The sequence below is a fragment of the Electrophorus electricus genome, chromosome 7 (genome assembly GCF_013358815.1).
Source record: "Electrophorus electricus isolate fEleEle1 chromosome 7, fEleEle1.pri, whole genome shotgun sequence".
Taxonomy (NCBI): Eukaryota; Metazoa; Chordata; class Actinopteri; order Gymnotiformes; family Gymnotidae; genus Electrophorus; species Electrophorus electricus.
The window spans coordinates 2,748,851-2,774,117 of NC_049541.1; the positions used below are offsets into that span (position 1 = coordinate 2,748,851).

The 25,267-nt window shown below is 44.6% G+C and overlaps 2 protein-coding genes across 5 annotated transcripts; both read left to right on the forward strand.

Annotated features, from left to right (window-relative positions):
- The first annotated feature begins 6,020 nt into the window (after positions 1-6,020).
- On the forward strand, positions 6,021-16,926 carry ralbp1 (ralA binding protein 1). 4 transcript variants are annotated; one of them, XM_027019702.2, is made up of 11 exons: positions 6,021-6,100; positions 7,375-7,717; positions 9,263-9,700; positions 11,160-11,509; positions 11,688-11,849; positions 12,240-12,371; positions 12,645-12,755; positions 12,981-13,102; positions 13,445-13,565; positions 14,960-15,268; positions 16,720-16,926. In XM_027019702.2, exons 2-11 carry the CDS (start codon positions 7,471-7,473, stop codon positions 16,723-16,725), a joined length of 1,998 nt encoding a protein of 665 aa, XP_026875503.2. In that variant the 5' UTR covers positions 6,021-6,100; positions 7,375-7,470; the 3' UTR covers positions 16,726-16,926. The 4 variants fall into 4 exon arrangements, with proteins under 4 accessions (XP_026875503.2, XP_026875501.2, XP_026875502.2 ...); XM_027019700.2 differs by lacking the exon at positions 16,720-16,926 and having other exon boundaries at positions 14,960-15,690; XM_027019701.2 differs by lacking the exons at positions 6,021-6,100; positions 16,720-16,926 and adding an exon at positions 6,122-6,334 and having other exon boundaries at positions 14,960-15,690.
- Positions 16,927-17,212: 286 nt separating this feature from the next.
- On the forward strand, positions 17,213-23,493 carry rab31 (RAB31, member RAS oncogene family). The gene is made up of 7 exons (XM_027019694.2): positions 17,213-17,395; positions 17,956-18,035; positions 18,919-19,000; positions 19,973-20,044; positions 20,425-20,531; positions 20,697-20,806; positions 21,038-23,493. The coding sequence occupies exons 1-7, from the start codon at positions 17,360-17,362 to the stop codon at positions 21,133-21,135; spliced, it is 585 nt and encodes a 194-aa protein (XP_026875495.1). The 5' UTR covers positions 17,213-17,359; the 3' UTR covers positions 21,136-23,493.
- The last annotated feature ends 1,774 nt before the right edge of the window (positions 23,494-25,267 follow it).

Consider the following 25,267-nt stretch of genomic DNA (forward strand, 5'->3'; position numbering starts at 1 on the left):
CACATGTCCACCCACGATGGATACACACATGTGCATATGGGAACACACAAATACACACACACACACACACATGTGAATGCATGTATCCACACACTATGCCTAGGTCAAGAAGGGATAATGGGATGTTTTTTCAAGGAAAGTTTTGCCTGTTTTCTGTAAAAGTTCTTGCGAAGGAGGCCAGAGAAGCTGAGGCTCGGCCCACTCCTGTCTCTGCACACTAGGAGGAGCTGTCCGCTGAGTCCTGGCTTCTGCTTACACGCCGAAATCACAATGGACTTGTCTGAATGAAAGGAGCTGCAAAGACAAAAATGACAATTAAATATTCAGGATAGTACGACTCGCACTTCGTCTCATAAACAAACAAACAAACAAACAAACAAACAACAAGCCAGCCCCATTCTGGGTCACATGTGTCATATGCCACAGCGCTCACGCTGAGATCTGTGATTGGCCAGCCTGGGTTGCCATGGACACCATGAGGTCTCTTGAGATGAAAGTTCTCATCAGTATTCTCAAGGAGGAGATCTAAGAGCTCTAATATCTGTGTGTGTGTGTGTGTGTGTGTGTGTGTGTGTGTGTGTGTATGTGTGTGTGTGCGAGTGAGCGAGCGTGCGAGTGCGTGTGTGTGTGTGTATGTTTGTGTGTGTGTGTGTGTGTGTGTGAGTGTGAGTGTGTGTGTGTGAGAGAGAGAGAGAGAGAGAGAGAGAGAGAGAGTTGGAACGACAAGTCTTGGAACTACAAGTTCAGAAGTAAAACTTCACTAATTTGTTCCTCATTGTAAGGGACAGACAGAGAAAGCTTACGCAGGTGAACAAGTTTATGAAAGAGCCAATCCAAATACGAACAAAGATGTGCAGTCAGACAGAGCACATCAACTAACTGAAAACAGGAGACAATAAAAAAGATACAGTATAAAATTAGAGTGTTCAAGCTGTGGTTTTCCAGATCCTATTTTTGAGAGAGAGAGAAAGGGGGGGGGGGAGAGAGAGAGGGAGAGAGAGAGAGAGAGAGAGAGAATGAGAGAGAGAGGGGGAGAGAGAGGGAGAGAGAGAGGGAAGGGGGGAGAGGGAGAGAGAGAGAGAGGGGGAGAGAGAGAATGAGAGAGAGAGGGGGAGAGAGAGAGAGAATGAGAGAGAGAGAGGGGGAGAGAGAAAGAGGGAGAGAGAGAGAGAGAGAGAGAGAGAGAGAGAGAGAGAGAGAGGGAGAGAGAGGCTGGAACAGAGATGGATGGGAGAGTGTCCTCTAACAGTATTTATCCTTCTACACAGGATAAGCTGATGATATTTGCTTCTTTTTTTGACAGCGTGCAGCTCCTGTGGGCCTATTACTGAGACATGCAGGGTGCCTGAGACCGGCATAGTCTTCCAAACAGAAACTACTAATAATGACATAATTCCCATCTCATTATAGGAGTCAAAAGCAGTGAAACAGCCGTGTCAGAACTGCATAAATGTAAGACACTGGCATGGTGTTATACCATGTTATGATAGGTATTAGAGCAGTAAAGATATACTTCATGACAGAATATTTTATCTCTAGCAGTGGTATCAGTTGCTGTTTAACATTCTGTTTCTACAGACATTTGAAACAGGCAATCGTCTGAGTGGGTTTTTTTTTTAAACCAATTAAGTGATTCCCATCAAGAAACTGCAAAACTTGGGGTAGAATTTCACTGGGAAAGGTGGTGATGTACGAGTGGCTGGCATAACAGAATGTCATAAAAATACACTCCTCACACAACTCTGGCACACGAGTAGAACCTGAAGAACAAAGTTTGGTTATCTGTCAAAACACAACTGTTACAGATCCCTTCCAAATAGGGGAGAAGTCATACACATTTCACTACAAAAATAATACTGTACCAAAAAATATCTTGAATGTAGACAGTTTCATATTTCTCTACACCAAAATGTGTTAAAGGTGTCAATATATCGCCATAGTTCCCACATCTGCTGCAAATACCCTCTCACATCAGATAAGGCTGGATTGAAAGATAACACTAATCACAGCAGCATAAGAACAAGCACTGAACATGAGATCAATAGACGCTGGGCTCTACCACAGCAGCCTGGACCCCAGATGCAGGCTGTGCAAAGACACCCCTGAGACAATCCAGCATGTAACAGCGGGAGGCAAGATGCCAGCAGGCAGGGCACACATGGAACGCCATAACCCGAGTGGCTGGCACAGTGTACAGAAACATCTGTGCTGGACGTTTCTGGAAGTTCCAAGGTCAAAGTGGGAAACACCTCCCAAAGTGGTGGGGAATGACCGTGTTAAGATCACGCGGGACTTCCAGATCCAGACTGGTAAGACGGTAATGGCTAACCAAGCGGACATAGTAGTGATGGACAAACAGCAGTACAGGGCCGTAGTGAGAGATGCAGCATTTGCGAGTGATGGCAACATCAGGAACAAGGAACAGGAAAAGCTGAATACCAAGGGCTGAGAGAAGAGCTGGAGAAGATGTGGAGGGTGAAGCCAACAGCGGTTCCCGTGGTAATCAGAGCACTAGGGGCGCAAAACTGGGAGAATTATATTTTTATATATATTTTGCTATAAGAGTGAACAAATCCTAAATGTTAAACAGGGTAAGACTTTCACAGTTTCTATGGGGAATGGCAAAATGAGTTTGTTTGTTTGTTTATTTGTTTGCTTGCTTGATTTCCCCTTTGTTACAATGGGTAGGAACTGCAGAAATTGTTTTTTTTTTGCATTTGGAAGCCAGTGTGTTTATTTAGTGTTTACCTGACAGACCTGTTACGTTTACTGCGACTCACACCGATCACACTGTGTTCTGTCTGATGAGGTTCATCTCACTTGTATTTCCACAGTGCTGCATTCTATTACATTTGTGCTCCAGATTTATTTATTTTTAATTAGTTGCAAGTGGCTTTCATTTCACTGAGGGATTTGCGCATCTAAACAGTATGAAAAAGAGTCACCTGACCGATAAACCATGGTATCATTTACAAAAATTATCTCTTGCTTTCTCTTAGGAATGTCCTTTGGATCCACACAGAACAGTGATCACACACCTGGAGACAACGCCTGCTAACCCCCGTGACGGCGCATGGCAGGTTATTCTGCCTTGGCGAGATGACTATCCGCTTAATCTCAGCGGACTCAAATGCTCAAAGTCGTCTTGCATCCATCGCCCTGTTCTGTGTTGGTTTGGAAGCAAAACTGTAAGAGCAACAGTGTGACACGTTTTGCTGCCTCACCACTCCTAACACAGCTTGTCTGTTAATGACTGAACCCCTCGTATGCCTGTATTTCTTGGCACTGCACTGTGGAGCTATGTCTCTCCAGGGTAGGAAAAGGAGATCAATGTAGTGAAAAGCACACATTTCAGCCAATCAACACTCAGATATCAGATAATGCCATCAGCTCCAATTAAGAAGCTCAAGAGTTCGTACATTGCTGAATGTTATGAGAAAAGAGAAGCAGAGTACCTTGTCAGAAAGCAGCGTTGTGTTTGAGAGTCTACTGGAGTCTACGGCAAGATGTGCTACTTACGTTTGTGAGGTTGCCACTTGCTTGGATTTAGGAGGTCACTGTGTTTCGCACTTGCTCTGCTCAGATGCTTTCTGCTGTATGTCAGAGTCTGAAACACCGGGTTATGTTCCTCTGATTGACCTGGGTATTCCCATGCTACTGGTCAGAGGATGGTGACTACCAGATTACCTCATTCCACACCATCCCACCATTCCACTCACATGGTGTTCAACTGTCATTGTCTTGATTTGATAATCTGTCCCAGAGTATCTGAAAGGATAAAGAATGAGATAATTTTGACCTGGAATTACATAATTAGAATTATACTAAATAAATGGATAAATAAATCAATAATGGAGTGTATGGAAAATACTTGGTGCATTTTTTACAGTATTATTTTCATGTTGTGTGTGTAAAATGTAGAAAGAGAAGTCTGACCAATTGTTCAGTTGAAGTTTTTAAAGTTGGCATTTGTGCATAAGAGCCTGCTGAGATGTTGCTAGTGTATAGCATTTAGCTGACATTTTTATCCAAATTGACTTACAAATATAACTGAGCACATCTTGAGCCTCGCACAGGGACCCAGCAGTAGTAACAAAGCAGGGGCTTGAACCAGCAACCTTCTGATTATTAATCAAGTACCTTAACCACTGAGCTACCACTGCTTTAACACACCTGCATGCCTGCAGCCCCTATGAGATGGTGAGATGCGAACATTTACCTCATCTACCTCAGTGCAAGCATGAGCGTTCATTTGCTCCCACTGTTATCTCATCTTATGTGGCTCTCTCTCATCCCCTGAACTGACCTTCTTAGAATCACTTAATTGTTTTAGTTTTACATTAAGTAATTAGTAATTAACTAATACATTAGTAATAATACATTAGTAATTAACTAATATGTGCAGTCAGCTGGAAACATTATCCAACATTCAGCTCTACCGTGTAAACTGAAATATTCTTTGCAAAAGCGGTGTCTGGTCGCGCTGAGCACGGCAGAGCGTGTCCGTCAAACTCCAAGCTAGGGAGCAAGAGCGAACTTTAAAACCAGGAGACGAAGACGCTGGCTGTGGAGGCTCTTGTCCTCCGAGCAGGGACCTTCCTCTTCTCCTGGTTGAACTGCACCAGAGTTCAGTGGCACTTTTTTCAAGGCCATGTTCAATTTATCTGTATCCTCAGCCGCTTGCAGAGGAACGAACCACAACACAATCGCACGTATTGATTTGTGTGTGCGTGCGTGCATTCGTGCATGTGTGTGTGTGTGTGTGTGTGTGTGTGTGTGTGTGTGTGTATGCTCACCTCTCTGGATTACAAAACATAAGTATTTATTTAATGCAAGATAGATCATTGGGTCACTGTCTGCTTTCAGTGTGATACTGTCCTTGCCTATTTGACAAAAGCAAAATGAACAGAAAAAGCTACATATATAATGGGGAAAGCTCAGCAGAGTTAATCATACCCAGTAATACCAACACACTCCCTCAATACATTTACAACAATCTCAACATCTCCATTAACATAAGAGTACGAATATTTGTTTTGTATTTAATACATCTGCACATCTGAAACTAGGAATTTGCACACAGAGAGGACTTTTGCTGTATGACAACTGGACCACAAAAATAAAAATAAATCTCTGCCTAAACCCCAAGAGAATTCTGTTATAGCATGGTCAGTTAAAGTAAATAAATATGCACATTGAGCTTTTAAATGAATCTGTTTCACTCTCCGTTCAGTATAGCGTATTGTTTTAAAACCCTGGGCTTTGTGTGTTTCTGCACTATGAGGTCGGGGAACATGACCTGGTTTTTTTCAGTGCAGTCTCATGGAGGAGGCAGTATACTGCACAAACAGGTCAGGTGGCCAGCTGCAAGATGACACAGTGTAACAAAAATGCAGCTAGCTGTGTGTCTTACACTCGTTTGATAACAGTTCTGACAAATTTATGGTCCTAATAATCTCACGGTGCAAGGCCTATTTTTGCTGCTCCAGGTTGTAAAGCTGTAAATGTACTTATTCCACCTGATTCTAGTCACTGACTTATCCTGAACTCAAATTTATACTTTCTCCAAATAAAACAGGCTATTTTCATTCAAAACAACAAACTTATTGTCTCGTTTAGTTTCTCCTATAGCTGAATCGGCAATATGAAGTTTGAAGGAGAAAAAAAAAACAAAATACTGATGGGACATTTGCGCTTTTCTTCCACATGACTTGTATTCTCTGGGGCCACGCACGAGTGCACTTGTGATACAGTGCTTCCATCTTCAGGCGGACATAAAAATCACTCAGAGAAACCGTGACATTAAACTTTTATCTGTAATACGCGTTTTTTTCCCCCGTCGAGTTAGGCAGATGTTTCATGTCCACATTTCAATGCCTTTCTTTTCTTTTAAATTGCCTGCAGTGTGCTCATTCGTTATAACCTATAGGTATCTTTTTTTTTTTTTTTTTTTTTTTTTTTTTTTTTTTTTTTTTTTTTTTTTTTTTACACAGACTACATGTCCCAGAAGGCAACGCGTAACGTGACGACGTTGACGCAGGTTACCAAAGGGGCACGAAAATAAGCAGCAGGAAGCGCCGTGGTGAAATTGACCTAGCAGGTTGGTCCGGCGATTTTTAAATGATATATTTTCTCGTCTTTGCGGCTCGGTCATTCGTTTTATCCCCATGGTCCGTCCGAACCGAACCGAAACGTCAAAGCGACAATCAATAGCGCGCTTGTGGACTCCCGAGGAGCCAAGATCGCAGAGAACAAGCTAAAGCAGTTAGCCGTGCAGCTATCTTGGGATGCGCCTGTCAACATGGACTCTGACTGACTCGCTGAGTGTTTGAGAGTAAGGTGTTGGACAGCTGCAGTTTCGGCCTAACTTATATTACATAACTATAAATCTTATATTAACGAAGGGGTTATGCGTGGTATCGTTCTGTCTGCCCGGTGTTGTATTATTGTGAGCGTAGATGAGCACACAGCTAACCCAGCTAGTCTCGCCGTGTACCGTGAATACTTTTGTAGTAAGATGGTATTTGCACATCCCACCAACAGTGTGTTCTCCTAAAGGTGGGAATTATGTTTCTAAAACTCATTATTGCTGTCAATCATAGTTTTGGGACAAAAAGTAGTTAGAAAGGTTATGAAGACCTTTTCAGTTTATGTAAGTAACTGGCTAACTTGTATCTATAAAATGGGGAACCTTAACCCTAAGATCTATAATGCTGAAACACCGAGTGTTTTTTGGAAATTTAAACTGTTTTATTTTAACGGATATTTTAACCGATTAAAGCCTCATTCAAACCAGGTACGCTTGTATACAACATCCAAGTTGGATAAAATCCATCTCAGACGGGACATATTTGGCCATATATTTGCAGGACTCTTCACACATCACGCTTGTCTTTTTTTCCTAACATGTCGTAGCGCAACGATTACAATTGTGGTAAAGCATATTGTGTTGAATTGTCTTTTTTATGGCTACCTTGTGAAACCTGAGCTAGCTAAGCTTGTTAAACCGAACAACACAGAACTGCAGACTAAGATAGTTAAGCATGCTGGAGGTTTTGTTGATGCCCGTATCGCGTGTAAACGCACAGCCTAAGCTTGTGTAAAGTGAGCCACCTCTCATCTTGTGTTCATCGAGTATGTATAAGCAAAGAAAAGTCTTGCCTATTGGTTGAACCCGAAGAACACTGGTTTTAGATTCATTGTGGAAGGTTTGATCCAAGTTTAATTATAGTAAATTGGCCAGATTAGGAGTAGAATTTTTTTTCCCTCAAAATTGGTACTCTTCCAACTCCCCTTTATATGGTCTTTTAAACAACACAAAAATTTAAACAGTCATAAAGATTGGTGATATTTCATATTCATTTATTCCCTTAGATTTTATGGAGAGGTGATGTTTCTTCTGAGTGCAACCAATCGCAGGCCAGCGTTGCTGTGAGGAGCCAACAGGACGTGCGCTATCGCAGTGGCAAGATGACGGAGTGCTTCTTGCCACCCAGTAGCAGTCCCGCAGAGCAACGGCGGGTGGAGCACCAAGGGGGCGTGCCCCGCACCCCCAGCTCCGAGGAGATCAGCCCCACCAAGTTCCCCGGCCTGTATCGCACGGGCGAGCCCTCGCCGCCCCACGACGGGCACCACCACGAGCCCCCGGACGCCGCCTCAGACGACGACAAGGAGCACGGCAGGAAGAAGAACAAGTTCAAGAAGAAAGAGAAACGCAGTAAGCAAGAAACGTCCTCGTGCACAGTGCACGTTGGGTCTTTCCTCCTACCCCAGCTTCAACGCCAGTGCGCTGCTCCGTTCCCAGCGTAACTGGACGCCACACTGTTGTATTTACATTTATCCGTTCGGCTGTTTGTTTGTATCCGAAACATCTTGCAACCGCTGACGCATGAGTCAGATTTGCCTCAACTGCCGTTAGATCAACTTTGCAGTAATATATCACACACCAGTAACAGCAGGCGAGTTGAAAAGTCCAGGCCAAGTTTTAGATGCTACCTGCGAATTTTTCAGTGACGGTCAAATCAGTGAAAGCGAGACACAACAGATAGAACAATAAAGAGAAAACAGGTGATGGGGTGACATTGGTGATAGAGCAGGGCTGTCTAATGGAACGCACGGTCCGTTACAGCGCTGAATCAGTTAACCAGCCCCTAACATATCGTCATCTTTAACCAAATAAGGACGCCGCTCCTCCATTTGCATAGTGGCCAACTGCCCCACATTTTGCCCCACACCCCTGCTGCTCCTGCGCGAGCAGCCCATTTTCCACCCTGCAGCTTTATTTAGCTCGAACAGTCACAGGGCGAGCAGGAAGTGATGGATGGTTTGAGGACACGCCTGGCACGTCCGCGTCCTCCGTAGGTGCTCCTGAGCGGCAGGGTCGCTACGCATATCGCGCCCGGGGCTCTCTGGGGAGCAGGCGCTCGCGATCACAGTCACGAGCTCCGTTAGCGTGAGGACACCCTGCAAAGTAGGTGTGATGGCTCCAAAGGTGGAGAACTATAAACAGAAGGGTAGTGGAGCTGCACTGGGAATAGTGCTAAATTGTAAATTGTACGATGACCTCCTTTGAGCAGCTTTCTCTCTCTCTTGCTCGCTCTCTCTCTCTCTCTTTTTATATTCTCCATCTTGCCTAACCTTGAGGTTGATTGGTTGTAAGAGAGAGGGCGTGGGATGAGGTGGTTTCGTGCTGTTTTGTAGAACGCTTTCTTTTGGTATCGACTCCAAAGAGGAGGATGTGAGATCCAACTCTTCTTATCACTGTCTGATTTTCTCTCGTCTTTTCTGTTCATATCCCTTTTTTGTTTCTCTTGTTCTGTGGTTCACACTTTTTTTTCCCTCCCTTGCTCTGTTCTTTCTTTTTTCTGTCTTCTTTCTGTTTCTCTCTCTCTCTCTGTAGCACTTTTTCTATCTGTTCTTAATTTCTCTCTTGTCTTCCTCTAGTTTCTCACTACCTGTCTGTCTCTCTGTATTCTGCCATTCTGTACTCTGTCTGTATTCTTTCTTTCGTCTTCTCTCTGTTTCTCTCCCTCCACCTCTCTCTCTGTTACTTTTTCTGTGTACATTTTTTTCTTATTTTCTCTTTTGTCTTTCTCTACATTTTGTCGTTCTCTGTCTCGCTCCCTGTGTCTCTGCATTCTGTCTGTATATTTTTCTCTGTCTCTCTGGGTACCCCCCGTTCTGTCTCTCTGTTTACCTCGCCGTATTCTGTCTGTGTGTATTTTCTCACTCTCTCTCGTGCTCTCTCCCTCCTTCCTTCTAGCTGAGGGCTACGCTGCCTTCCAGGAGGACAGCTCAGCAGATGAAGCGGAGAGCCCGTCCAAGATGAAGCGCTCCAAGGGCATCCATGTCTTCAAGAAACCCAGCTTCTCCAAGAAGAAGGAGAAGGACTTCAAGGTGAAGGAGAAGGTGCCCAAAGAGGAGAAGATCAAGGACAAGAAGTCCAAGGACCTGACTGCCGCTGATGTCGTCAAGCAGTGGAAGGAGAAGAAGAAGAAGAAGAAGCCCAGCACGGCCGAGCTGGAGCCTGTTGCCACGGAGGCGCCAGCCACCATCAGGCCGATATTCGGGGCGGCGCTGGCCGACGCTGTCCGGAGAACGGCGCTCTATGACGGGATCAAGCTGCCAGCAATTTTCCGCGAGTGCGTGGACTACATCGAGAGCTACGGCATGAAGTGCGAGGGCATCTACCGCGTCTCTGGTAGGTGGAGCTGTAGAAACCAGTTTAAAAAATTAGACAAAACTTGATGTTAAAAACAATCATGTTAAATGTGTAATTTTACATATGAAGCAGGGGAAGAATTACAAATAAACCTCTATTCTCCATTGTAAGGCTTTTGTAATACCTGTAGATCTCTACTTGATCTTATAGCTTTTGCCTAAGGCTCGTCCCATTGGTTACAGTCTACTTATGCCTCCACTGGTAACAACCTATTTGGCATTCCCGTTGGTCATAACCTAATACTGCTCCAATTACTTGTGACCTAATCATATTCCCATTGGTTATGTCCCAGTCCTGCTCTGAATCGTCCCTGTCTAATCTTGCTCCTACTGATTATGACCCAATTCTGTTCCTATTGGTTACGACCTAATCTAGCTCGCAGAGATCAGTTGTAGCATTTATTTTTGGCCCTTGTCTAACACGTCTTCCTCTGCTACATAAGACTCACTATACTGACTATTTCAACAAATGTTTGTAAGTGTGTCTGTGTTGATTTTGTGCTCATTCAGTCAGAAGAGCATTTATGAGGACAGGCACTGATTTAGGACGTGAGGACCTGGCTCACGATCGACGTTTAAGTTCATTTCCGATTCATCCCAAGTTATCCCCACACCAGACTTGTCACGCCATGTCTTTATGGACTTTGCTTTGTGCACGGGGGTGCAACAGGAACAGGAAAGGCATTTCCCAAACTGGGGCCACAAAGTTAGAAGTGTATAACTGGCTAAAATGTCTTTGCATGCCCTTATGTTAATATCACAGGCTAAAACCCTGGAAACCAGCTGCGAACTTTATTGTTGGCACTCTGCGATGTGCCCGTCCCGGATTTGTATATCAGGCGGCCAGATAGTGAGGCGTGATTCATCTTGAAACACATTTCCACCACTCCAGCATCCAGTGGGGTGCTTTCCTCTGCTCCAGCCATTGCTCAGCGTTGCGCGTAGAGCTAGTACTCGCATGCAGGTCCTTGACCATGCAACTCCGTGTCGTCAAGCTCCCGACATGGTCTTCGTGCCGCCGTTGCTTCTGGGGGCAGTCTGTAACTCTGCAGTGATGATGGGATATTTGCCCCCTATGTGCAGTGGGGTCTGTTGCTCCGTGGCCGAGCTGCTGGGAGCAGGTTCTGAACTTCTAGATGCTTCCATTTCAACATCAATAGCACTTAAGCAAAGGTGGCTTCCCATGACAGTCGCCTTTAGTCATTGAGTTCTTCAGTATGCACCATTTGAACTGGTAAATGCAGTTTGATTTGATTTGACACCTGATAGCAGCGGGTGTGGCCGAAACACCTGAACTAACTAATTAGGTGGGATGTCCACATACTCTTGGCCATATAGTGTATAGTGCAATACAGCTGAGGCTAAACCCTTCTGACACATGGACGTGCAAGTGCAGTCGTGGCACCCCAGACCTCTTTCCTGCCGCTTTCCGTCCGCAGGCATGAAGTCGAAGGTGGATGAGCTGAAGGCTGCCTACGACCGCGAGGAGTGCCCATGTCTGGAGGAGTATGACCCGCACACAGTGGCCAGCCTGCTGAAGCAGTACCTGCGCGAGCTCCCCGACAACCTGCTGGGCCGGGAACTGGCCCTGCGCTTCGAGGAGGCGTGCGGGCGCCCAAGCGAGGCCGAGAAGCTGCAGGAGTTCCAGCGGCTGCTGGCGGAGGTCCCCACCGGCAGCCGGCTTCTCCTCGCCTGGCTCATCACGCACATGGACCACGTGATCGCCCGCGAGGCCGACACCAAGATGAACATCCAGAACATTTCCATCGTGCTGAACCCGACTGTGCAGGTGCGCCGCGCTCGCGTGGGTTTTGTTGCCGCGTGTTTTGGTGTTGCTGCGCATTTCAGTATCCGTCACGACCGCTTTACTCTCGGGGAGCTCCCGTGTGGGCGTCCGCGTACGCGATATCATCAGAGCCCACTTCCTGCACTGCGCCTCTAACCCTCGCTCTCTGTTATTGGTGCAGATCGGGAATCGAGTCCTCTACGTCTTCTTCACGCACGTGCGCGAGCTCTTCGGCGACGTGCTTCTGAAGCCCGTGGTGAGGCCCCTGCGCTGGTCCAACATGGCCACCATGCCGGCCCTGCCCGAGACCCAGGAGAGCATCAAAGAGGAGATCCGGCGTCAGGTGCCCCGCGCCCCTAGCCTAGCGCACCACAACTGCCAGCAGCTCGCCCACAGGGACTTTTATACAGTCGCTACCTGTGGCAGTGCGTGCAAGGCAGACATGGTACAGTACACAAAAAACACTGTGCAGTGGTTATGGTGAAAACACTGCGCCTGCCGTACCAGGAAAAGGAAACAAAGCTTGTTTGTTTATAAGTCATTTGAATGGTTTAACAGGAAAGTGGCAAGGACAGAAAAAAAAAAAAAACACGATTAGGGCAAACGTGTCTTTCCGCTGAGAATGTGAGGACTTTCACCTAGAACGCCAAAAGAGAAAGATAAATAAATAAAAGAATGCAAGTGTAATTAGTGCAGTGATGCCTGTGATTAAAGTGTGTGTGCGTGTCTACAGGAGTTCCTGCTGAATTGCCTGCACAGGGACCTGCAGGCTGGCGTGAAGGATCTGTCCAAGGAGGAGCGGCTTTGGGAGGTGCAGAGAATCCTCACCGCGCTGAAACGCAAACTCCGCGAGGCCAAGAGACAGGTACGCACACCCAGCCACCTGCTTTCTGTAGCTCCTGCTCCTGTAGCATTCTACTGACCTTCCCTAGGAAGCACGCTTAACGTTCATAAGCCCTCTCTTGCCACATATCCATCTGTAAACACTCTTAGGCCTCTGTTTCCCACAGCAGGGTAGTTAATTCATCACCCCTGTTTCCAGTTTAGCCGGATGCTTTGAAGTTAGTTTTCCGTTTGTCCTGTTTTGATAACGGACGTCTCACCTTGCGGCCTTTCCCCTCGGCACCGCGGTCTACAGGAGTGTGAGAGCAAGATAGCGCAGGAGATCGCCAGCCTGTCTAAAGAGGACGTGTCCAAAGAGGAGATGTCTGAGAACGAGGAGGAGGTCCTTAACATCCTCCTGACGCAGGTGAGGCAGAATTTGCTAGATTCAGCGAAGCTCAGAGGCTTCATTTCCTGTTTGTAAGGACAGGAAAAGTTTGCAGAAGTTTTACTTTGTCAGTTATATTCAGGTAAGGTAAACTTAATGTATCCTAATCCTATCTTATGTTCTAATTTCAGTTTGTTATGAAATGTTATTAAACGTGTGGAAATAGTGGAGGATGTGAGAACGTCTCTCTGGTGCCCCCTGCAGGAGAACGAGATCTTGACGGAACAGGAAGAGCTGATCGCGCTGGAGCAAGTCCTGCGCAGGCAGATCGCCACGGAGAAGGAAGAGATCGAACGCTTGCGTGCAGAGATTGCTGACATACAGAGGTCAGAGTTCGGAGGTCAACATGAAGAATGGCAGATGCCACGAGGGTTGAATTAGTGCCTTTATGACTTCACGTTGCACTGTAAAGATTATGATTGTGATGCACTGTGCACAGTTGAAATCGTTATTTACATTCTAGTGTCTGATATTGGTGGCAGTTTACTAGTAGTGTGATATTACGCCAGGAATAAAATCTGCTATTTAAGAGGGTGTTTTGGTAACTTTCACCATTCTCTCTTCTTGAGTGTAACTCAAGAAGGAAACTTGAGTGTAGCATTGTACAGCTAACCAGTATATCCTTTCCACACACACACACACACACACACACACACACACACACATAGCCGGCAGCAGGGCCGGAGCGAGACGGAGGAGTACTCGTCAGACAGCGAGAGCGAGAGTGAGGATGAGGAGGAGTTGCAGATGATCCTGGAGGACCTACAGAAGCAGAATGAGGAGCTGGAGGTGAGGGGAAGGGTTGAGGGGCTGGATAACGGCTTGTGTGTGGAGTGGCTTTCGCACAGGCAGAGTTGGAAGAGAGAGAAGACCAGTGACGATTATTAAAAGCTAGAAAGGGCTGCTGTGTTGGTGAGTGTTAATTAGATGGTGTCTGAAGTAACGATGGTAGCCAAACCAACACCAGACCTGTGAGGTTTTATGACGGTGTTAAAGTTCACAGCTGTAAAGTAATCGGTCTGGTGTAAGTTCCATGTCCAACAAAGTTGCTGTCAAAAGCAGAAGCTGTGTAGAGGATAAAACCAAAAATATGTGTTGATTAGAGAACTCAGAAATGTATTCTAACAGACGCATTTCAGCACACGTCTTCACATCAGGGTTAAAAAATGATTCCAGCACAGTTTAAATAAACAGTGAAGGAAAAAAAGCAGCCTTTTTTCTTTTTTTTTAAACAACCAATAAAAACTTCAGCACCCATTACCTAATATAAGCTTCTAGTGGAGGCCAGAGACGATCAGAAAGCTAGCCAATAGGTTTACACACGTGAGGTTGGCTGATTTACGCACTCTTTTTTCCAGTGTTTCCATATATTTTGACACTTATTTTAAAACATTTTTGTTTTACATCTAATAGTTCAAATCTTCGCCATTTGCTTCTGCATTGGATGGCTAAACGTTTTGGGTTTTTTTTGGCGTATTTCACATGTGAAGTGAACAACTGGAATTTTTCCTGGAATAGGAATTACTTCATGACGTTTCCTTAAAGAGACTCAAACCACTATTTCTGATATTTCTATTTTTGATATCTTAAGTGGTGGATTCTTGAATGTGTCTTTTTAAAGCAGAGTGCTCTGAATAGCATACCAGCGCTGTAGTGACACATTTGTAACGTTTAGTTTTCGGAGCGTAGGTGCTGCTGTAGTCCAGGACTGAACATAAACCTGTTTCTCAGGTTTTAATTTTTCGCTTCCTTCTGTACATATATAAAAGCCATTTCTCCTTACAGTTTCTCTTTAAATGTAGTCTTCATAAAACTTTTACTTATTTTATAATATTCCTCATATAACCTCAAAGTTCTTTTGCATATGGTGAGTTGGCTAACATGCTAACTCTTTAAAGAGATGGTTTGGAAACTTTGAGAATGTACAACATTGATGTCTTTTGAAAAGGAAGTTAATTTCATCAGCATTATAATGCAAAGACCATTTTCATTCAGCAAAAAAATCTCAAAGTTGATGATCATTATCATTCAGTTCAATTTATATACTCGCCTTGAAGCATAGCTACTCAGTTTACGATGGTTATATTATGCATGCTTAGATATTTCCCCTTTGAGAGTTAAAAAGGTGCAGAAATGGCCTCTAAAACTGTTAAGGCCAAAGTGTCTATGGTTTCTCATTACAGAACAAGAACACCCATCTGAATCAGGCCATCCACGAGGAGCAGGAAGCCATTTTGGAGCTCCGCGTTCAGCTCCGCCTCCTTCAGAGCCAAAAGCTGCAGCAGGACCTCACAGCTCCTCCCACATCAGAACAGGCCCCTCCCACACAGCCCAGCCCAGAGGAACGATCCAAAGGGGAAGAGCCAGTCAAACGCAATGCACCCATCGCCATAGCAACCCCAGCAGACACCGTAGCCACCGCTTCTACAGCTCCAGCCAATGGGAAGCCTGGAAAGGACACTTTAAAACCTTCGCCTAGTAAAACATACGCTGTGAGTCAAAACCCCCCTCTCTAGACCAGGCACTCGAGTGGCTCCAGGTCTGTTTTTACTCATCGGTGTGACGTTAAGGGTGAAAATCTATAGATCAGTGCCTAGAATCGCCCATGGGCATCAGAGCTGAATGTTGCCTCGACACTGGGACCAGACATTAGCGAGGAGGAAGGATGGAAAAGGAAAAGAGGTCAGATGAAGTCGACAGGCTAGGGTAACGGTTAAGCAGGCATGCTGTTTCTCCTTTCTAGTATTTTGAGCTTTTAAAATGTAATCCTATATGAGAATAAAGAATTCAGAAGTTCAGACAAAAAAAAAAAAAAAAAAGCTTCACAATCAGAAATGCTTTGATGTTGCCCTTGCTCAAGCAACACACTCACCCTCTGTTGTGGGTTGGATGTCTTAAAAAAAAAAAAAAAAAAGTAAATACTGTTTTCTGCAATCTTCAGATAATGAGAATGTGTTTAGGTGAGTTCTTTGCCAGAAACAAGCAATTGCTTGCATTGCTTGAAGGGCATGAAAAATAAAGTGGTCTGTAATTTTTTATTTATTTTTTTTTTTTCTGTGAACATTTGGGGGGGGGGGGGGGTGTCCATATCCAAAGTGTCATTTTGGCTTTGTCTGTCGAAGGGGGTGGAGGTGGGTGGGTATAGAAAAGTGTGCCATAGATGAGTGAGCACCGCCATACTGAAGTTTTACATTCTTACACTGAACAAACTCGATATAAAGAAGATGCACCTATATTATATATTTACTTCAATAATGTATCAAGGACCGTTTGTATTCAATTTGCAATGGATTTGGTTATATTCTTGCTGCACTGGGACAGAATAAATTCATAAGCATTACACCATGTTCATACACAGTTCATAAACAGTGGTTGATCGATATTGTAGAATTGGTAACACTAGTTAGTTTGTTCTCATATATAGATCCATTTGACTAATATGTTATCAGTAATGCTAGAATTGATGACCTCGTTATTCTTTAACTGTTTGACACCAACAGATTATGAAGCACAAAAATAGAAAATGATTGTTAGAGAGCTTACTGTTGTTTTTATTCTTTTCTAGAGCAGTGTATGGTGGTGTTATTCCTAATTCTAAATGCATATAAACCACCATAATCTTTTCATTTTTGTAATGAATATGTGGCAACTAACCCAAAATTGTTACCAGTACTACACTTACCAAGGTAATAACATTTTCAGTCAAATTTTCAAGCTTGGGACATGTCTGTTATTCTGTTTGCTTAATTATTACTTAGCTGTCCTGTGTTTTAGATTGCCTTCAGTTGCATTGCTTTATTTTGTGAATGGTTTGGGGAAGAAAACCCAAAATGTATGTTCTACTGCAACATCTTGTGCGTTGGCTTTCCAAAAGCCGCTTCAGTTTGGCACTGTGTGACGGTCGTTTCCTTTGTCTCTGTCTTTTCATCATTCGCTTTATCAGGTGTAACCGTTTACGGTCATTTAGGAACCCTGCACAAGTCCGGCCACGCCTGCTGTTGAACACCAGCTGCAGTGGATGCAGCAGACGTTTTTCAACCTTGCGGACGTGGTCTTGCGTTTCCAAGTCTCTCATGCAGTTCTGTGTGTAGCGCCTCGTCGCTGCTAACAAACTGACGCTGTATGAAGTAATAAAGTTTCTCAGAACAGATGTGTTGTAGTACTGTGGACACCTTTACTGCAAACCCAGAGCAACGTGGGCAGACTCGAAATCAAACACGAGCACGTCTTTCCCGAGGGTTCTCCAACTAAAATATCAAATATTTCTGCCACGTCTGCACCCTCAACAGTGGGCAAACACCACAAGCCTAGCGCTTGCCCAGTGTTTAGTACTTTTTTAAATTAATTTATTTATATATACGACTTATGTAAGAAGCAACACGAGCGTCACGTGACGGCGCTCCATCTCTCCGGTTAGTTTCCGTTACATTGGGGACGGAAAGGGTCAGCGGGGTTTCGCGAAGGGCTTGGGCAGGGTTTTGGGCAGGGTGTGCGAGTTATTGAAGAAAAGGCCGCTGTACTCGGAGAAAGACGGTAAAACTACGGACTGGGAATCATGATTCGGCTGGTATAAACCCTTTAAAATGGCCATAAGGGAACTAAAAGTGTGTCTTCTCGGGGTAAGTGCGGAAAGTTCCTCCGATTTCTGGGTTCTTAGAAATCCGCTTCCGATTGAAACTAAGCGAATGTTGCAACCGGTTTGTTGTTTCTGTTCGCGAAAGTGGATAAAGTAGCGTGAATCAGATCGTCAGACAGCGTATAGAGTGCGTATGCAAGAAACGGTCGATAGTTTTTACTTTTAAGATGTGATCTGTTTAAGAAAAATTGGTTCGCTCCTGCCATCGCGGCCAATTTTAGCCTTTTAAACTTTAGTTTTTTTCCAACCAGTCGCGGTTTAATCGACCTAAACGTTGCCGATGACCGCAGCAAGCCAGCTAACCCATCGCCAAGGCTTTTAAAATCAGGAACTCTAATTATTAAAGGAATGTCCTTAGCAAAATAAGATGTACCAGTCATTGCGCCATCGTCCGGGTTAACCTAGCTAGAGATCAAGTACCAAGACGGGTTGTTTGTGGTGTAATCTGAAACGACAAGCCCAAGAAATAAACCTAAGACATTGTATGGTAATAGCTCTCTGTGATCTTCTCCCCGCTAATTTATCTCCTCTTTGCAATGACAGGACACAGGAGTTGGAAAATCGAGCATCGTTTGTAGGTTCGTCCAGGACCACTTTGATCACAACATAAGCCCGACTATCGGGTAAGCGCGTCTTCTGAGAAACCGACATTCTTTTGCGTGTTTCTACGTGTCATTGGTGTCTTGAAATGGGCTTGAACAGTCGGGATGTAGTTTATGAGCGGGGCTACTGACCTCATCCCGCTTCCTGTCATCCCGGAATGCCAGCCTCAACCGAGTAAGGGACAGCTCTGTATGGAGAGCATGCACAGCTGGGCTCACATTAGCCACTAGAATAAGTGATACAGGTACTGCAGCCATTTTATTTGTGTGCCGCCACACCAGGAGTGTGAGTCCTATTCCCTGAGAAGGAGCTGTGGGAGCTACAGCCACTGTTTAAGCATTTATTTGTGGGCATCGTCATCACCAATATGCCACTTTATGTAAGCATATGTTAGATCAAAATCAGTTGGACTGGCTTAGGTGAAACGTAACATGGGCGCCGCACTGTGAAGTCCATCTGAAGTCGTGCAGGCAGGAAGCAGCATCAGTCTCCTTCAGGGCAAACAAACAACAAGCCAAACAAGCTCCAAACATATTCACTTGCAGATGAGTACAAAAAATAGGTTGGGAAATTTAAAAAAAAAAAAAAAAACACTGCAGTTTTGTGTGTGTGTGTGTGTGTGTACATATGAAAAACACTCATGTATTGGATTGTGTTGCTGAGCCTTGCGTGAAGAACGGGAGCAGACCTGCATGGGTCTGCGCACTTTGCTGAAGTGAATGGAAATTAAGAAACCTGAAAGAGAATTAAGAGTAGTGATTTGCTCCCTTCTGTCATATGATTTCAACACCGACCAGTTCTCCAATGACCCATTCCACTCTTGGTGACCCTTCCCAGTAACAGCTTCGTGACAGACTGTTTTCATAACTGCTTGCGTATCTGTTTGTTTTACCTGTGTGTCAGTGCGTCATTTCTAACCAAGACCGTTCCCTGCGGCAGTGAGCTTCACAAGTTCCTCATCTGGGACACAGCGGGGCAAGAGCGTGTAAGTGTCTCTGGTTTGCTCTCTTCATGCACCTACCGGTCACTGTCGTGTGGAATTGGACTTTTTCTGAGTCAGATTCAGTGGTTGGTTCCGCATCTGTCCAGGGACTGCTGGGTCGTATTAATATTCAAAGCTGGGGGGGTTCAATGGGGAATGTCGCTGTCCTCTCAGAAGTTAAGACTGAACTGTACAAAGCCTTGTATGTTTGCATACACTGCTCTGCACGTCTAGGTTTTGTTTCAGAAACTTTCAATAAAAAAGGTTGTTAGTCCACCATGTCGGATCTTAAGTTGTGTCCACTGTCTCGTATGAATCTGAGCCTTGCAGACTATTAATATAATTCCCTGGACGTCATGGTTTATGTAGGGGTAGCCCTAGTTCATCAACTCTGTCTTCACCATCTGTCCCGTGCCGGAGGACCATGGACTTTCACACTAGCTTGAGTTAAAATCATGAGAATGTGGAGGGTACTGTCATCATGTCTGGTGTAGTGGTAGGACACCACTGTGTGTCTGACTTAGTCCCAGGCTTGGGTTAACGTGTGTGTGTGTGTGTGTGTGTGTGTTGGGAAATGCTGAGTATGTATGTTGCCTGACCTGGAGATGTAAGTGTTAATGCGTGGGTGTTTTCTATCCTGATGGAAAAACTTTCCTCACTGTAATTCTTTTGGAAACCGTTGTCCCCTTCGTGATGTACGTCCTGTTTGGTCCATGCGTGGACTCCTTAACCATTTCAGAATTTGCTTTGAATGCAACAATAAAACTGTTTTGTTTTTTGATCTGGTAGGGCAACTCAAAGCCATAAACAATCTTGACAATATTTATATGAGGTGTTTCTGAATTCATTAAACTTACAGGAATATCCTTGTGAAGGATGGTGTGTGTGTGTGTGTGTGTGTGTGTGTGTGTGTGTGTGTGTGTGTGTGTGTGTGTGTGTCGTGTTCAGTAATAAACTGTCCCCCGTCTCCTCCAGTTTCACTCATTGGCTCCCATGTACTACAGAGGATCAGCTGCTGCAGTCGTTGTGTATGACATTACCAAGCTGGTAAGAGGCCCTCTACTGTAGTCCTACTGTGATGAGAGGCGTCTGGCCATTCTGTAATCACTGCCATTTTTGTACATTAGCAGTATTGGTTTGACACATTTTGCTATTATTTTTTTTACTGGAAGTAAATGTACTGCTGAAGAGAGGATGAGTGTGTGGAGGTCTTTGCCGTTTTTTATTTACTGTTTATTTTTATAATTATTGTACATATATTTGTATTATTTTATGGGGATGTGCATTTGACGCAGTGCAAACGATACGTATGGAAACAGGAGGGGAAACACCTTCACTTCTCCCCTGCACTGCCAAGGCAACTGGTAAGGCTGTACTGTAGAAAGGCAACGTCTTGTAACTGGTGTTCCCGCGTCCCGTCTCCGCAGGACTCTTTCCAGACGCTGAAGAAGTGGGTGAAGGAGCTGAAGGAGCACGGTCCCGAGGACATCGTCGTGGCGATAGCCGGAAACAAGAATGACCTCGGAGACATACGGTCAGCACCTCCACCTGCCTGAGGGAAGTTTGGTAACTTCATTGGCGTCTTCGTGTTTGCATGCTGTAGCACCAGGTGGCCGCTGTGCTGGCTATGGGAGGTGGGGGTGGGGGTGGGGGGGGTATATTCTGTGGCTCCTCCCCTGACTCCGCCTTATTTTCACAGGGAAGTCCCCACAAAAGAGGCCAAGGAGTTCGCTGAGTCTATTGCAGCAATATTCATCGAAACCAGCGCAAGAAACGCCGTCAACATCGAGGAGCTTTTTCACAAAATAAGTAAGTCTTGCGCCACTCTAAGTCCTAAAGGCTTATTGGTGCTCTAATGGTGAAGTAATGTGTAGCACTTCAGTGCCCTAATAAGCCTGCAGCGTGGTCTCATGTGCAGATTATAACTCCTAATGAAAGGTGCATTACACACGTCAGTGGCCATATCTTGCTTGAGTCCTGTCTGTCAGCACGTGTAATTCCCAGGCAGCTGTCAGCCCGTGACGTCCATCTGCTTCGCAGGTCGTCAGATCCCCCCGCTGGAGAACAGCGAAGTGGACAGTACTGAGTCCTTTAAGATCACACGGCAGACACCGTCGTCGGCTCGGCGCTGCTGTTAGGTGCCGAGCAGATTTCCCTTGGCTGTAGATATTTGACAGATAAGTAAAAAACAAACAAACAAAAAACAAGAACAAAAAGCAAAGCAAACCGTGCGGTTTAAAGAATGCAATCGTAAGGTGTCGAAGCATACAGAACAGTATTTCCCATGCTTGGGAACAGGGTTAGAAGGCTAACTCTCTAAAGACGTCCCAGCATGGGGGCCCTTGGTGTCAGACTCCCACACGGACAGGCCAGAGCACTGCAGGGTTTAGTGTTTCCCTGATTCATTTATACCTGATTCGACTAATTGCTGAAGTGCTCAGTAGCAGGACTGAGCACACCTAATCCAGAGGAAACCATAAGGGCCGGATTAAACCTAGCTCTGGCCTAAATGGTGAATTGCCATTTGGTGATTTTTAGTCTAGGCCTAAATTTAATCTGGGTCTGGGAAATTGGCTGTAAACCGTGCAGTATGTTGGCCCTCCAGGATCGTGGACTTTGACATCCTGGCACTAACTGCCTCAGATTCCAGGGAAGTGTCTGTCCATGTTCATGAGCGTATATGAGGACAAGATGCGGAAAAGCGAGGCGTTAATAATTGGTCATACTCTGAGCATGAGAGCATTTTTGTTTTTTTGGTTCTGAGGAGGTTTGTGTCATATTGTTTGTCCTCTGAGAGTTCAGAATATTTGTTTTAAACTTTGTCCTACCTATATTGGTAGTTATTATAAATGGGTAGTTTCCTCAGCTCACAACTATAACATCTATTAATAAAGTGTAGTCATAGTACCTCATGTATATATGTCAGATACTAGCTCCCAGACTTAAGTATTTTACATTATGGGTCAAATGAAACACAGTGGGTCCAAATGAAAATAATGGATCCAAAACATAATTTTAAAAAAAAATGATGTAAGGTTTAGGTTGGTTATTAACTTGGTGTTTTTATGGAACAAAAGTAAACGTTTGTTTAGCTCGTTTAATGTATTCTTGACTTGACCAAAGTGTAGCCATTGCTTGACTCGGCGGTTAAAATGAGCAAAACATAAATGGCCCAACTCGCTCAGTCAGACGTTTGGCGGCTGAGAGCTGCACCGTTTCTGAGATGTGTGCGTTTTGCGCCGAGGCTAGGAAACGCAGCTCACCTCCTGACTCCTAACGCTTGGCAGGCCAGCTAAACGCGGTCTGATAACGAGCGCCGGTTCCGGTTCGGGCGGTGGAGACGTCACGGTCACCGGAGCCAAAGGTCTCGTTTCCAGGACACGCGTGGGAGGATCGTGCAAACGGAGGCTGCAGTAAAGCAGCTCTGAAAGTCGGGTGCGGTAGGCACCGGGCCATTTCACGGCGCGATGTTGCCACTAACGGGTTGTTTTATTTGTTAATAATCATTCAAGTGCTCTTAAAATGAAGATGCTACTTTTGAGAAGTTAGCGTTGAATTCTGTCAACTAATGCCTTAATCCATAAAACGCTTACAAACGTGAAAGTGAATCTAGTTTTTAGTTTGAAGTAAGGAACACTGAGATTACTGAGGGTGTAAAACTAATCACTGTCGCGTTATGGATTGCTGTGCCAACTAAACGTGTTACCATATTGTGCCTTGTTGCAGTTTAGTCTTTTATTTGAACTCCGCACAAGCCGTGTGTATGTGTGTCGTCGTAAAGCGTGACCACGGTTTGCCTGGAAAAGAGCAGTTTCAGAACAACCACCAGAGGGCAGTGTGAACTTCAGCCCTTCGGCAAAGCGAGTCTGTTCCCATTTCACTGATTGCGAAATCTCCCCCCACGCCCATATATTGTCGTCCTCTGTAAATCTTTTACGATGGTGTTTGTGTCGATTGTCACGAAAGCAACGTTGTGGTTTTTGTGCACTGTTAATGGAGTATGTTTTATTGTGTTAATATTTTTTTTAGCATAACAATTCCCTCGGTTCTCTGAAAAGAGACACCGGCATTGGGGCCAGAGTTACAATGCACAATAAGACCAGTTCATTTCAGTTTCAAGTTTGGTTTATTTGTCACATACATAGTCATACACAGTTGGATTATCATATTAATTTTACTCGTCTGGGAAGCCTGGTGTGTGATTCTGGTAAACACAGTATTTAATCTCTTATGAATCATTCATTCAGTTCATTGAGTAAGATGTTTTTAACAATGGCTTATCAATATTATATATTGCTGTATTTCTCTATAGCTGAATGACCAGGGTGTTTGTTATTTGTGTGCTGGTGATTTAAATGTGTTAACAATAGTGCCTAAACTGGCTTGGAGCAACAATGTTCTAATAATTTACACAAGTGACCCGCGTAACCTATGCAGACCAGAGTAACACTTTCATAGTAACCAATTTTGTTAATAAACTTGTATTTGCATTCATCTTTCAGTGTTTTGTCTTTTATGTTTGTTGACTTATACATTTCACAAGTTGAGGGCAATATTGATTTATTGGGATGCCATTAGCCTGGACCTCCAGGTGATAATGCATCATCTGGATTGGATATGTAATACCACTACTGTGGCATCGCCCCTCCTTATCCACAGGCATGGATTACTCATTTCTAGTTAATCTCGGACATTTTAAGTGGTTAGCAAAAAAACCAAACAAACCCCCTCCTGGTGTCATGCTGTTGCTGAACCTAAATCCATCTCGGCTGCAGTGGCTCACTCCCCCTCCACCCCAAACACCCACTTCTCCATCACCCTGGACAGATTGGGCTTATGCCAGATGGGTTTTGGATGCACCTACACTCATCAATTCCACACTAGGACTTCTAGAAACCCTGAATAGACTTCCATGGCATATCTGTTCTCATTACTTATTTGGGTATTTATTGTTTATATTGTTATTGTGCTGTCCAGTGTCCACCAGAGGAGGCTGGGCCCCCTGGGGCAACCCCCCCCCCCCCTTACAGTCTTGGTTCCTCACATGGTTCCTTCCTCATGCTCTTAGGGAGGTTTGTTTTTTTTTTTCCCACTGTGGCACTTGACATCTGTAGAGCTGCGTTGTGACACAGGCTATGGAAGAAATGCTACATAAATAAATTTTTCCTCGACACACATTCATATGCATTTGGTAAATGGCTGTCACTACTCAATCAACATCTGTTCAGCGGGAAGAGTTGGAAAGGTGTGTGTGTGTGTGTGTGTGTGTGTGTGTGTGTGTGTGTGGCATGGCCGGGAGAGCCAGAGCTGAGCTGGACTCATCAACTGTCCCTGTAAACTATTGGTAAACGTATCAAGTGCACTTTATTTGAAAATCAGCAGCCTTAAATAGTAGATCCCTATTTAGCCCTTTCCCAAATCTAGTGGATCCCAAATCTTCTCTGTCCCTGGACAGAACTGGAGTATTATTGACTGGAGTAGCGTCAGTACAGAGAGAGACATGACTTCTAAACATTTAGGCTAATTGCCTGCTACAGGGTACAGACAACATGGGTGCTCATTAAAGACGGGCAGGGTTTGCTCCTGACAGATGGCTGATGGGATATCACAGCTTTCAACTCCAACATGAAACTCTGCTGTAATTAGACATCCTTGCAGAACTGCTGCAGTTGATATTTCAAAGTGATATATTCCTACAATAAAGTTCCTGAAGAGGGCAATATATATATATATTTATATGCTGTCTCGTATTTTTACAAATAAAGTCCTTGTACCATGCAATATTATGTAGCTGACTAACAGTAAGTTTCCTATGTCACACTGTCTGATTATTAAGTAAGATAATTAAGTGATCGTTTTGTGTACCGAGGCTACGGGTTATACTTGACTACAACATTTCATCCACTTTGTATTTGGCCCTGCCCCAGTGTTAGTCATCTTGATGCTGACCTCCTGTGTAGGCTCCTTGCTTTCAGTGATCTTGTTGATGAGATCTCTGTTGCCAGGGGTTACATCCATGCTGCTTCACATTCTAAAAAAATATCACATTCTGGTGGTATTTCGAATTTTGGGGTCATCTGTTCCCAGATGTACCATTGTGTTCTGAGATGTGGGCATTGTTTGGCCAGTGCACAGATGTTTAAGACTGCTTGCCAGACCTTTCCAGCAAAGGTCCATGTTTGTGTCCAGTACCACCAAATCGAAGGTGTGGCATGAAGGAATTTATTTGACAACTTGCCGTGAGTCGCAAGGGGCGCTTTGTATCGTCTT

Coding starts and splice junctions, on each gene's coding strand:
- rab31 (XM_027019694.2), top strand. CDS start 17,360: ATGGCCATAAGGGAACTAAAAGTGTGTCTTCTCGGG. Junction 19,001..19,972: donor ACACAGCGGGGCAAGAGCGT/GTAAGTGTCTCT, acceptor CGTCTCCTCCAG/TTTCACTCATTGGCTCCCAT. Junction 20,532..20,696: donor AATGACCTCGGAGACATACG/GTCAGCACCTCC, acceptor TTATTTTCACAG/GGAAGTCCCCACAAAAGAGG.
- ralbp1 (XM_027019700.2), top strand. CDS start 7,471: ATGACGGAGTGCTTCTTGCCACCCAGTAGCAGTCCCGCAGAGCAACGG. Junction 9,701..11,159: donor GGGCATCTACCGCGTCTCTG/GTAGGTGGAGCT, acceptor TTCCGTCCGCAG/GCATGAAGTCGAAGGTGGAT. Junction 12,372..12,644: donor TCCGCGAGGCCAAGAGACAG/GTACGCACACCC, acceptor CGCGGTCTACAG/GAGTGTGAGAGCAAGATAGC.